The sequence below is a fragment of the Balaenoptera borealis genome (assembly GCF_965194805.1).
Source record: "Balaenoptera borealis genome assembly, chromosome: 18".
In the NCBI taxonomy this organism is placed as follows: Eukaryota; Metazoa; Chordata; class Mammalia; order Artiodactyla; family Balaenopteridae; genus Balaenoptera; species Balaenoptera borealis.
The window spans coordinates 47,359,939-47,373,560 of record NC_138877.1 but is presented as its reverse complement, the minus strand read 5'-3'; the positions used below and the strand labels follow the sequence as shown (position 1 = coordinate 47,373,560).

At 38.9% G+C, this 13,622-nt stretch overlaps 1 protein-coding gene across 5 annotated transcripts in view; it reads left to right on the top strand.

Moving 5' to 3' along the window:
- KLF12 (KLF transcription factor 12) overlaps positions 1-12,776 on the top strand; it is a 461,389-nt gene extending 448,613 nt beyond the window's left edge. For all 5 annotated transcript variants that reach the window (XM_082365992.1, XM_082365991.1, XM_082365989.1 and 2 more), the window contains one exon: positions 3,306-12,776. In XM_082365992.1, coding sequence (XP_082222118.1) covers positions 3,306-3,487 — 182 coding nt within the window. In that variant the 3' untranslated portion in view covers positions 3,488-12,776. The remainder of the gene's footprint in view (positions 1-3,305) is intronic.
- The last annotated feature ends 846 nt before the right edge of the window (positions 12,777-13,622 follow it).

Sequence of the window (13,622 nt, the reverse complement as noted above, 5' to 3'; positions counted from 1 at the left end):
GGATGGAGTAGGGCAGGATCGGGCTCCATCACTGTAGAATCAGTGCTCTTTTGGTTATCAGGTAAAGTGTATAGAGACCTTCCTGACCCCTCTCACCCTCATAGCGAAGGCCTTACTCATTATTGTGCTTTTATAATGAGCAGAGGAGATCCTGAAGACTTTTAAAACCCTGACTGAATTGGGTGAGCCTTTTCAGAGAAGCCCTTATTTCTCCTTGTCTAGAACTCTCTATTTAAAGCATCGGACATGAAATATCACGTGTATTCATTACCAAGAGGACAGTTAGAATTTTAATCGAGGAGCCTGAGTTAAGAATAAGTGATTATCTTGTAGCCAAAATACTCCCTCAACCACCCATCCCAAACTAACACGGTGTGTTATATATCCTGCTTAAGTTAACATAATCAGGAAGCCTGCCAAAAGCTGAGGTGCCCATCCCTTACGTCAAGAGTCGGCCAGCCTTCTATAGTAAATGTTTTAGGTATTGCAGGCCATACATTCTCTGTTGCAGTGCTCAATGCCTCCATCCCTGGAAAACAGCCATAAACAATATGCAAACAAATGAGTGTGGCTGTGTTCCAATAAAGACTTATTTATGGCCACTAAAATTTGAATTTCATGAGAAGTATATACTTTTCACATGCCACGAGAGAGCCCTCTTTTGGGTTTTTTTTTTCCCAACCATTTAAAAGTGTGAAAACTACTCTTAGCTTGCAGCTTGCACAGAAAACAAACCACAGACTAGATTTGGCCTGGGGGCCACAGTTTACCACCCCTGCTATAGATTTTCAAGTGAAAAGGGCACAACTACCATTATTAAACAGCCAAAGTGAAAGTACAAGTATGTCTATTATAATTTGGAGGAAGAAATTGGAGAATATTAAGTGCCAAAATTGGGTGTACAAGGAAATTCAGAGAACCCCTGAGACAACAGGCCATCCCTATGGTGGCCATACCAGCCTCCAGCATCCTTCTTGAGGTGAGACTGAAGCCCTGTCCCCTTCTATTGCCTCTCTTTACTTACGGGCCCATCCCAGCTATGGAGCCCCTTCCTGTCTCTCCATCTGCAATGCCAAGGTGAGGGTCCAGCAGCTTTTCTAACCCCAGTCATACTCAGATGACACTTCCCCACCAAGATAGAAACAGATGTCCTCCTAACACACAACTGAGCAATGCTTTTCCCCAATTAAGAAAATCTTTTATTTTTTCCTTCTTAGGCCTATACTCTCTGTGGCTGGTTCCTTAGTAACACAGGAGATAACTAGGAGATACCTGTTGGTGACAAGGAGTCAACTGGCTGAGCTCAGTGCCCCAAAGATGGACGTGTTTTTGAAGATATGATTTATATCAAGCTCAGCTTATTAAAACCCATGCTCATGTTGTAAATTTCAAGAAAAAAAACATATGGTGATGACACGTAAATAAAAGCATTTTAACAGTTGCCGTGGATATACTGTATAGTGGATTGCCATTCTTTTTAAGTTAGGGGTTTTGCTGATTTTTTTAAATTTCTGTTAAATTCTGATCAGTAGATACCTGTAAATGCAGATTTTTGTCTCCATAGGACATCCAGAATGAGTCGGAAGTTGAGGTTTTGGATTAATCCAGTCAGTAGGCATCTACCTGACAGGAGCCCTTTCAGAGTAACCTGGAGCTTTCTGTGGGCCACAGTTAGTGCATCAGTGTTTCTAGATTTAATTGGGCTGTACTATTCACTCACTTCTGTGAAAGGGCCACTTGATCCTAAAAGGACCTCTATAGTTAACGTTTATTTAACAGTTGAACAAAAACTGCTGGGTCTGGTTCAGTCTAGTTTTCCCGTCACTTGTACATCTCATTTACAGGGCTTAGTAGTTTCCTGTGTACATGCCTTTGTGTGAGCATGTGCTGCAGTTTTATTAATTTATTCAAACACTGTTTGGCACATACTTTTAAGCTCTGAGGATAGTGAAATAGTAGAGGCGTGATTCTTGATCTCTGCGTATTCAGAAACTGGTAGAGGGGAAAGACATCTAGACAAAATCTGTATCATCTATTGTGGTAGGCGACTTAATAGAAATAGGAGTTGAATAATTTGAAAGTATCTAAGAAGGTGGAATCAATGTTGTCTAAGGATGTGACAGAGTTTAGATGGGGAAAGAATTATCCACTCCCCTAGAACACAGTGAAAAGCACTGCATTTGGAACCAAACACATCTATGTACTGGCCTCAGGCAAGTTACTTTACTCCATTGAACCTCAGGTTTCTCATCTGTAAAGTGGATTTAACAAAACTCACTTTGCACCTCTCATTGGGATCAGCAAATAGCTCCTTTCCCTGTCTTGGGCCCTTTGGCCAGACACCAAGTGTGGCTAAGCAGCATTTCGTTGGCTACTGGATGGAAGCGGCAGAGGAAAGATCAGTTCTTGTGGGGTTGCATGAGGACAGTGCTTCCATTCTGAATGAGAGCCAGGAAAAAGCACACCTAGGTCAACTATTGTCCCATTCCCCCAGGGAGCTCTTTTGGACAATGGATAGCATATCTTTTCCCAGCAAAGCCTTTGCATATTTTACTGTCCTTACGAGTTGACTGAGGGATCTGGTCAAATTACATACTTCTTCAGACAGTTTTTTACTGTGGGTTTCAACACTAGGACCAACTTGATGATTCCTTAGGGCTTGCCCTAATTCTTAAATCACTGAAGGAGATATTGAAACTTGCACTATTAAGGTATCTAGGATTCTTTCCCAGTAGACAAACTAACAGTAGATGTTTATAAATAATAAGTACTTAATACCTAATTTCTGGGGGTGGTAGAGTGCTTACCTTTTAATGAAATTTTGTGTGACTGATAAAAGGACATTGTACCCTAAAATAGCCTTTAAACATCTAAGCGATACACTTTTTGGAGGGATATTGCAACAAAACATATAAATCACTACCCTTTATAATTCTTTGTGAGTTTTAGCCCTCGAACCACGTCAACCTAGGTAGAGCTCCCTAACACGCCTTTCCAGTCTACCATGGTGATTATATCCAGTAGCCATCAGTCTATGCCTTTTGATATTTTGACTGCAAAGTAACTTACCCATAACTGAGGACGCAAGTGTTAACTAACCTGCCCAGTGTCACAGCAGGAGAGACGAAATTGAAACCCCACCTGTCTGACCCAACAGCAGCTGGTGGGGTGATTAGGTTTCCCGACAAAGGATTACCAAATGGAAACTCCATCGAGAACAGTCATTTCCCCAAATATCATGTTGGGATGGTTTTTTCTGGAGAAATGATGGAGCACCAAAGCGTGTGTCCCTTTGTTTCTTCCAGGAGAGAAACCCTACAAGTGTACCTGGGAAGGCTGCACCTGGAAATTCGCTCGTTCGGATGAACTGACGAGGCATTACCGCAAACACACGGGAGTGAAGCCATTCAAGTGCGCAGACTGTGATCGCAGCTTTTCCCGGTCAGATCACTTGGCACTGCACCGCCGGAGGCATATGCTGGTGTGAGGAAGGCTACCTGTCCAGCTAAGCGTAAGAGCTGGATCTCTTAGCGGCACCCAATTCAGCAGGGCTGAATCCCCTTCACAGTGTTAACACAAAAGGGCATCACCATCCCACGATGTCTGAAAGCAGAGCAGGAAAAAAGAAGTAGTAACACTTCTCCTTTCGGTCTGAAGGTAACCCCCATCATGACTACACGAGAAACAACTTCACGCTGGCCTGGGAGATCGGTGACACAAATGCTGAAGAGACAGGCATTGTTTTCCGTGCTGTGTCCTCTGCCATTTCGAGATGTTTGTAGTTTGTACATTTTCTGAGCTGTCAGACGTTTTGTTATTGATACTTTAAAGGTCATCTACCACAAATTGATGGCTAGAGCAAGACCTTGTAAATTTGAATTATTCTCCCATCATCCCACCCCTGAGCCCGTTTTTACAAAAGTTTGAGTTACTGTCTAAGTAAGATAGAACCCACTTCCAATCTGTTACCAGCAAGCAGCCTGAAAGTAGAAAAGAAGAAGCTGTTGGAGAGGTTCCATTACCTGAAAAGAAAGGAGTGCTCAGGCAGCCCTTTGCAATAGTGATGGCCGCCACTAGATATCACCCGCAACTTGTCATTCTGCCATCCATGCCCTGGAGAAAACCAACATTGATTCTTTCATTTGTTTGTTGTTGATCGTTTTTGTTTTGTTCTGCTTCTGTTTTGTTCATCTGTTCGAGCAGAGGGGCAGCGACATTTCAGTTGGAGTCTAGTCCCGGTGTCTGCCCCGGCATGGACGGGCACAGAGCCGTTCTGTAGTTGAATAGGAAGAGCCTGTCTAAAAAAACTACTGCCCCACTTCAAATTCAGTGTTCTGTCACCTAGGCATCAACTCTTCCTGCCCCTAGTATTTGATTACAAGGAATCGGGGGGAGGGGGGGAAACTTTCTTAGACACACTGGCACCAAGGTAAGAGGTGGGGCTGACCAGGCAAAGTCAGTGAACATGAAAAAATCAGACAAAGCAGAGATGGAAATAATGCGCCTCTTGAGGAGAAAAGCAATAACGAATAAAAGGACTTGCCTACAATAACTTCACTGAGGACTCATGTTACCAATTTTCATACTTACTAAAGGGATTGGAAAAAACACCCCAGCATTTTAGACGTCTTGGTTACATTTGCAGCACTGAGGTAATCTTTCTGCTGTTTGTTGTTCTGCTTGGTTGAGGACCACAATTAAAGATTATGCTCCCCCTTTTCTTGTTTGAAAACAGTTATTTGGTGACTAGAAAGGCCACGGAGGCATAGCAGGGAATTAACTCTTGGGTGAATGGGTCAGTTCTTGGAACCAAGTCAGTGGGAAAGGAATGCTCCCCAAGGAAAGCCTGACATGGTGCTAGTTTCCTCCCTTGGAGAGCCAAGGATAAGTGACTCTCCACTAGGTTCTTCTCTACAGATTTCATTTTCTAAACTGTATGAGCACCCAGTGGTTCTGCTATGGCATCTGCAGGGATATTGAACCCAACCATTGTGTGCTGAGGGTGAGAGGAAATTATAGTCCCGTCAGCCCCCAAAAATTATGAGCCTTTTTTGCAACTAGCAAAGTCTATAGTACACAAAGCAATACATCACCAACGAGCATTCTTTCAGAAAAATTATCATATTTTTTCCCCACTAAAAGCTGGGTTTTTTCAGCTTTCTGTGGCTAAGGGGCTTGGTGAGGATTTTTTGTCATTGTTGTTGTTGGTTGTTGTTATTAAGATTTTTTTATAGCTTAGATATAAGAAGTTGCCAGCATAGACCTTTGCAATATATTTTAATTACAAATACTTGATTTGGAGAATTGCACAAATCAACCTCGCAATATTACTAGCTCATTTTTAAAGGTGTGAACATTCTGAAATAATTTCTGGTTCTAGAATTATCCGTTTTAGGATTATCTTCTAATTCAGATAATCTTATTTTGGTGAAGCAAAAACTATAAACATTGAAAAAGGATGATTTGTGTTGGATGGCATTAAAAGGAATTTTTTTTTTTTTTTTTTAATGTTCAAGCAACAGCATAATGATTTTCAGGTCAAATTCTATCTTCAAAAATATGTGCTCTACATTTCCTGCCAGGTCTGAAAAATTCATTGGCAGTTTCCCTCCAACAAGGGCTGCAATTCTATGGATAAATAGCTTCTTTAGCTACAACAGTGTACTACCCACCAAGCACTGGGTTTTTGTGGGTTTTTTTTAACCAACTGGAAAGTTTTTTATCTGTGCTGTATGCAACTCCTACTTCTCATTGCCTGTGACTATTTTGAATAGAAAGGCCAACGTTGGTTACTGGTCAGTGGCAAAGAACACAGAGCATGACGAACACAGAGCATGGTGAACACAGCTGTGCAGCCCTCTATGCTAGTCCTGGAACCAAGTTGGCAGATAGTAGGTGAATCACTGAGGTGAAGGGCAGACTTGAGTTAATTCTGCCTGCTCTCGTAAGAAGGGCCAATCCTGTTTTCTGCTGAGAGACCTTGAGAGCATTACAGGTAGAAATGGTTTTTAGAATTCATAGAACTGACAGGCAGTGGGAGCCTCCTGAGTGACAGCTCGATTTAAATTTAGCACAGAATGAAATGAGCTGCTCCTCTGTAATAACGTAGGAAAAATTCAGGGACGTGAGCTTGTCTGCTCACCCCCTGAAAGTGGCAACCCAACTGAGACAGTAAGTTTACTGATAGAACCTGTCAGCATTATGCCATTTCCCCCTTTTGATGTACTGATACTTCTAAGGAGGGATCCAAGCACAAATAGTGAATGAGTTGCTGATCTAGTCGCAGGACTGAAATTTACCTGGGGCTTGTCTTGGGACATAACAAATTCTCCTTGGTGAATTTTCTACAGGTGTTTCCCTGTGGAAAGGAAGGTGGTTTGGGAGAGAAGGAATTACATTTTTAAGTAAGAATATCTTCAGGCATGGAAAAGCCTACTCTATTTTATTTTATGTCCATTCTAGACTCTTTTTAAAAGCACATTAGATGATTAACAACAGAAAAGGAGTAGAATCCAAAGGACTTCTCAGTTGTTCTCTAACTAGAAGCATTCTTTGGTTTCAAATTTGAAGCTATTCAGTTTGCAGCTGGGCGCATGTGCATGTTTGGGAACTTAGACACAGGTAGCTGCAATGGCTTGAGAAGCTACAGTTGACCTGTCTCTTTGCATTGTAGAGGTTGATTTCAAGGAAGTTAATGTTATTTGAAAAGTTAAAAGTTACAGACTTTGAGGTTTCAATAGATTCCCTCCTTGTATCCTGATCTTAGGTTGTTTGGGAGAAGAGTCACACTTCCCCATCCACTTCCAGCCCCATCCCATCAATTGTGTGTGGACTTTGAGGAGCCTGATTGATAACTTGTCTTAAGTTCTATTAAGGCATTTAGACTGAAATTCCTAATGGCTTTACCATAAAATTTATACCGTTGCCTGGCATTACTTTTACAAAACACTATAGGACATTTATTTTCAAAGGCAGTTGAACATAAACCACATTTTTTTAAAAAAAGAGCACTTTTTATTCACTTATAGTTTAAGTGGAAAATAGGAAGAGGAATGTCGGGGGGGAAAAACTTGCAAAATGCTACAGTGTTTACAAATGCCAGTTCTAGATGATTGAAAAGGCCATTCTCATTATGGTTGAAATTTGGAATAGCTTATACAAAGATTGTGTTCATTTTTATACAGTTGTTTTAATTTCAAATTGCCATCTGTGTTTTAAACATAAATATAATTCTGCACTTTGAAATCAGTTCATTAGAATGATACCATGTATATGGATAAAGATGCAGTATTCCTTATTCTGTACTTTATTATACTTATCAAAGCTGCAATTGAATAAATCTGGTAAGGTGAGGCCTTCAAATGTATTAATACGCCTTTGTTACATTGTTACAACTGCTTAGAAATGTAGCCATGATGTTGTTATAAAGGTGTCTTAACATTTACAGTAAGGATTGACAGAATTTAAGCAGTGTTAAGAATACCAGCATTCATTATATGTTGAGTTACAATCTTTGTGTAAGGGATTGAACGTGAGATAACTCTTATGAATCATAATAGGCCCAGGAAGCCTTAATACTCTTAGTCCATAATCCAATCTCAGATTTTGCTCCTTACTAATTAATGCCTATAAATTTAGGAGGTAAATGTATTCTACAACTTCACTGATCAGATCTCTCCCTTCCACTTTTCTGAGGTAGCGCATCTCGTGAAAACAATCTTTCAACTAGATTTGGTTTCGTTTAGAAAAGGGGTTTGGTAAACCATGTCTTCCATATCACATTTCTCCTTATCTCCACACTGCCTTCCACTTAACATGTACAGGCCCCCCGACAGATGCACACCTGTATACATACCTATATATGCAGCAGCCACGGGGCTAATAAATATCAACAGAGAACTTTTTTAAAAGAATGAATTTGTAATAATCCATGCTGTCTAGAAAATGTAAGTTATTTACCTTACTAGGGAATCAGCTTATAATGCTATATATGACTTTGCCTGCATTTTATAGTTAAGAAGTGTACATAAAAGTTTAAAATGCTATATTTTCACAGTTTCATTATAGAATAATGTCTGTTTAGCAACCCATGTCCATTGGTACTTTAAATATGCTAAATACTGTGCAACTGCAATAGAAATTCAGATTTTCGTAAGAAAATGAAACAGGAGGATACTGCATCTTAAAGAAATAGAGTGAAGATATTTTACTGTATTCGTAACGTGTGATAGTGGAAAAAGTATTTTCAAACTCACAAATTTTACAGAGGTTGTAAATAGTTTGATGAAGTATGTTGGGAAAAAGAGCTTCTAGTTTTCATCACAATAAAAAAAAAAGAAAACTTGTTCAGATATGCCTTGTGTATCTTACACACGATTAGTGATATTGCCATGGGAACTCTGTTCTGCTTTGTCAGAGCACAGCCCTTGTGCTTCCTGACAAAATGGAGTGGCCACTTGTCTCAATTTAGCCAGGATGGTTTAGAACGCAATGAAGTCATTTTAAGTTGCAGCCAACTGATTCCAAACTCAAAAGGTCTTTGCCTGAAAAGAGAAAAACAGCTGCAAAGGATTTTACTTGTGCTAAAATAGAAGCATCTAGCAATTATTCTCTTTTCTCAGTTACTTTCCTCCTCCATGAAGTAGTTCTCTATCAAAAGAAACAAACACCCTCTTCAGGTGTTTATTCTTGTTGAATCCCAGAGGGAATACTTTTAGCAGTAGCTACCTGTTGACAAGGTGAGTGCTATGGGTATGGCCACATGTGAAATGAATCTGTACTGGCAGTAGGAATAAGCTAATGCCAATTTTCAGAAATGAATTAAAAGCTGAAAGTGCCTGTCAATAAACATTATGACCAATGAGATATTCCTATACTTTTACACAGCAATAATTCTTCATCAGACTGGGTTTTCCCTCCACCTTTGTGAACACATGCACACAGAGTAAATATATGCACACAGTAAATTGAATCTGTTCACATACCCCCTCAAAAATTATTTGGTGTGTTTTAAATATACCTAATCTTGTTTACGTTAACATTTCTTAATTTAATCTTTCTAAACTACGGAACGTCAGAATGCAAATCTGAACTTTATGATTATCTCCAATCTATACTCTGGCACACGGCATTTATAATTTTGAGATGAAAACTTCACTGTGATTTGCCCCAATCTTATGAAGCACTTGTGTGTGGCTCAAAAAGTTTTGCTCGGTTAAGAAAAGCCAATTTATTTAGAGCAAAACACTAGAGATATTTGTTTGTTTTCCTTTATTTTATTCACTAATATCAACTGCACAAATCCATCTTTACATTTCTTCATATCCTTTTCCCCTAATATTTCCTGTTATCATGTAAGAACCATTTTGGAGTGAATATTGACACCATCATTTCTCCCCAAAAAGCCTACAAAGGTATGACTGACATTTAGTAAGCCTAATCGTTGACTAAGCTTTACAGTTAGTCCTGGAAATGACCAGATTTACATTCAGAACTTCACAATATTTTCCTATCATTATCTCACTGCTAAAAGTGGAGTCGTGAATAGAAATATATGAGGAGATGATATGAATAGACAAGAGCCCTGGAAATTCACCGGCCTCACCATCTCAGAGCACAAATCCACCCAAACAACCTATTGAGAGGTATCAGTAAAATTATATTCTTTCAGAGCCAAACATTTGGTAAGAGCAGTTTTAAAAGTATAACTGTGATTAAACACTCAGGCTTTAGACAGTGAAGACTACCACAATGGGCACTGTTCTCCAGAACCAGATCACAGGCCTAGAAAACCATCTCCCGTTTCCTCCTCTGCATTTCAGAAAAAAAGGGAAAGAAGGAAATATGCCAGGATAGGGTATAAAATATCCATTTAAGTGTCAAAGGAAAGCTGCTGGGTTCCATAATCTCACTGAAGGCAAGTCTTCTGAGCGGGCTGTTTTCTGCAAGTTGTCTGAAAGAACTAAAAGAACTTGAAAGGTCAAAAGTTCAGCAAACCATGAAAAGAACAGCTATTCTTTAGTAAACCCTTACTACGTGCCAAGCACTATGCTAGGCAATTTTTAGACATATTACCTCTAATCTGTACAACAGTGCTAGATTTTATGGGTGGAAAGCTGAGACACAGAGAAGGTGGCTAAGTTGTCCACAAACAGAAATAGTGAGCGACAGAGTGGGAATGTGACATTACCTTTCTCTGGCTCTGACGCCTGTATTCTTCCCAGTGCGCCACAGCACGTGTGTTCCCAGAAGCCACCTTTCCATATCTAACTCTTAAGTAGTTTTATTATGGATGTGTGTCATCGTATTTTCCGAATAAGATAATAGGGACATGATACAGCACGTGATTTAACAGTGGTACATCATATTTGAAATCAGTCTTCTCCTGGGAAGTCACACATGGAGGATTATTATAAACAAACAGTACCAGCCAGCTGTCTCCCTGAACTTGTCACTCGCCTCTTAAAATGTTTGGCCTGGAGATCCCGAAATCATCAAAACCCTTCCCTACTTTGTAGCATTTTCGACAGAGCAGGTTTTCTTGATTCTGCATATTTCTTTGTAGGTTTACTAAAAGGCTTTCCACCTGTATAGACCTTCTAGAGTATGTTTAAGTTACATTTGAAATGTTCACCTCCATGGAACTAGTCGTTAATAACAGAGCCCACTCTTGGCGGTGGTGAATGGGGAGACCATGTTGAACATTCAGATGATGAGCAAGAAGAGAGAACGGAAAATTCCTTTTCAGATTTCTCACCTAACAGTACCACCTTGGAATGTTTTCAGTAGCCTTATAAATAATTTGTTTGTAGTATTGTTGTTAGTTTAATTGAATTTTACGTAGGAAGCTGTCCAACCTCAGAGAAATGACCCCGACCCCCCTTTTCTATGTAGAACAAGGTCTCTGACAGTATTGATTTATGGAAGTACTAATGGACTTAGAAGACATTAAGAGAATGTCATTCCTCATGGTGTTTCTTTTTCTGAAAATGAATCTCCTGAATTATGATCTTTTTCCATGTTACTTGGCTGAGGGAAGAGATAAAACCTGTATAAACAAATTCCCTTCCATGCTGAAAGCAAGTGTTCTGTGTGCACACAACCCACTGTGGAAAGGGACTTTCTCCTCAGTTAATTGGGTTTCATAAGCAATAATTTCTCAACAACAAGACCACAACTTAAAGTGAGTTGAGAAGAGGTGAATAGTGAAAATAGTCACATCGGTACTTTTTCCTTCTGGATTACTTCTCTAGAAATTTTAAATGTTTGAGGCAACACTCTGCCCTTTGTGCAAAGCAAGAACCAACGAATGGACTCCTTGCGTGAATTATTATATCTTGCTTTTTCCAAGCGAGGGTGAAGAGGAGGGTAGAATTTGGGTCAAATTCTAGTCAAAATGCTCAAGTAATCAAAAAGTAGGATATTTTAGGGACATACCAACATCTTCCCTTTCTGCTAATTTCGTACCCCTAAGATATAGCATAAAACATTATAGGAAATGCTTTTGTCCTCCTTGTGTTTGCCCTGCTAGTTTTCCCATAACAGAATTTTGTAATTACATCCAGACTACAGGATATATTTCGTCCCTCAGACTTGATTACATTGGATGGGTATTGTTGAACTGGGGCACTGGTGCCTATATTCAAGGCTCTTTCCTATCAACTTGTCTGTCCACACTTTGTTGTGTTTAAAACTTCATTTTAAAAAATTACCATCACCGCCCCCGACCCATGGAATGGTGGCTGTATTGTTTTGTTCATGTCTGTGTGGGACACATTGCATCACGTGGCAAACCAACTCCCCGTGGATGTGAGATAACTACTTACAAAACCAGCTTGAAAACATCGTCTTCTGTATTATGTCATCCTGTATCATAATGCAATTATGTGTATCATAACATGCTCATTTAAAAAAAAAAAAAAGAGAAACCAGCAAATTCATGTTTGTCCATAGAAGAATGTACTCAGAACTTTGTGTTGTGAAACGATGAGAACAGACCACGTTTAAGATACCCACCTGCCACTTAAAATGACTTAGTTATAATTAGTAGTAGTCTAGACGTTGCTCTTGGTGTGTGGGATTCAATTCAAACGTCATCTTTTGAATAAATCTCTTGGTGGTATTTGAAAAAACACATGAGAATAAAGAAAAATATCATCTTTGGCCAAATCAAGCAGGCATCTTTTTCCTTTTCCTTGACACTTAGCTCATTATACATGGTGATTGGATTACAAGAGCTGTGTAAAAATACAAAAACATCCTTTCGTTTACAAAACAGTTATTCTAGGCTTGAAGCCTCTGAACAGCAAATTGAATAGATGTGCTGCGTCTGATTCACTTTACAGGTGTAATTTTACAAAAGGCTCCTGGGTCTCTGACCCTAGAGAGTTAGAATGCCCAGAGGAGGTCCTCCGAATTAAAGGATAAACCCGCCCCGCCCCCAAATAATGCTGGCAAGCAAATGTGTTAATTTCTTAAATCTTCATTTGGTTTTCTGTTCAGAGTTTTAATTGCAAATGAATTTATTTCTCCAGCTTATCTAAAGATCTAATTTCCCAATAGTTTCCTCTGCATTTATATACTCTGTAGTGTTTAGGCAACCCCTGTTATAAGTTTATTAATATTATGTAAGTGTTGTTCTTGTATTTATGTATAGTGTATGTATTGTAAATATACTCAGAGCTTTTTTCCTTTTACTGTAAAATGGTGATTTTTTTTTTTTTTTTTTTTTTTTTTTGCCCTATGATAACGTAAAGGGAGACCCTCCTAATGAGATTCTCTCAGAGGATGATTATTCCAGTCTATTCTCAGAGATGTAAATGAACAAGTGTTATCGTTTTTAATGGTGTCTCAGACATATTCTGTTGGTGCATTGCTTTTCTGTATTCAACTTTCCTATGAATTGAGCTGTGAACCGAAATAGAGTTTAAACCTTTAACTGTATGCATTTGTATAATTATCTGAATGAAGGCATGAAGGTTAAATAAAGCATTTTGTATGGAACGAAACTCCCTAATTATTACTAAGGCTGATCCAGACACTTTGGAAATCATAGTTATTAACCATTCTAATTAAACCATTGTTATGAAAAGTTTTACCATTTGTGTATAGTAATTTAAAACACTGAACAAGATAGCCTCTATACTAAAAAATGAACAGGGTTTTATTTCATAACAACCAGGACCTAAAGAGGGATTCCTAACAATATTTTAATGAATGTAAAACTAAAAAGTGGTCCAGAAATATGAAGTGATATGAAAAAAAGATATTTTTCAGAGCCTAAAATTAAATCTCTGTAATTGAATGAATTATAATATTTTTCAGACTTTGTGGATCATTTAAATGTAGAATGATCCATCTAACACAGGCCAACGCTAGTTTATTTCTGTACATTTTTTAAGAAAACAATTATAAGGCTTTTGAAAATAAGACCATTAATGAGTAGACTATCTTTTAAATAATTGCTAAAAAAGCACTTGAAAAATCTAAGTACAGTAAGTCCCCTACATACGAACGAGTTCTGTTCCACGAGCACGTTCGTAAATCTAATTTGTTCTTGAGTCCAACGAAGTTAGCCTAGGTACCCAACTAACACAATCAGCTATATAGTACTGTACTGTAAT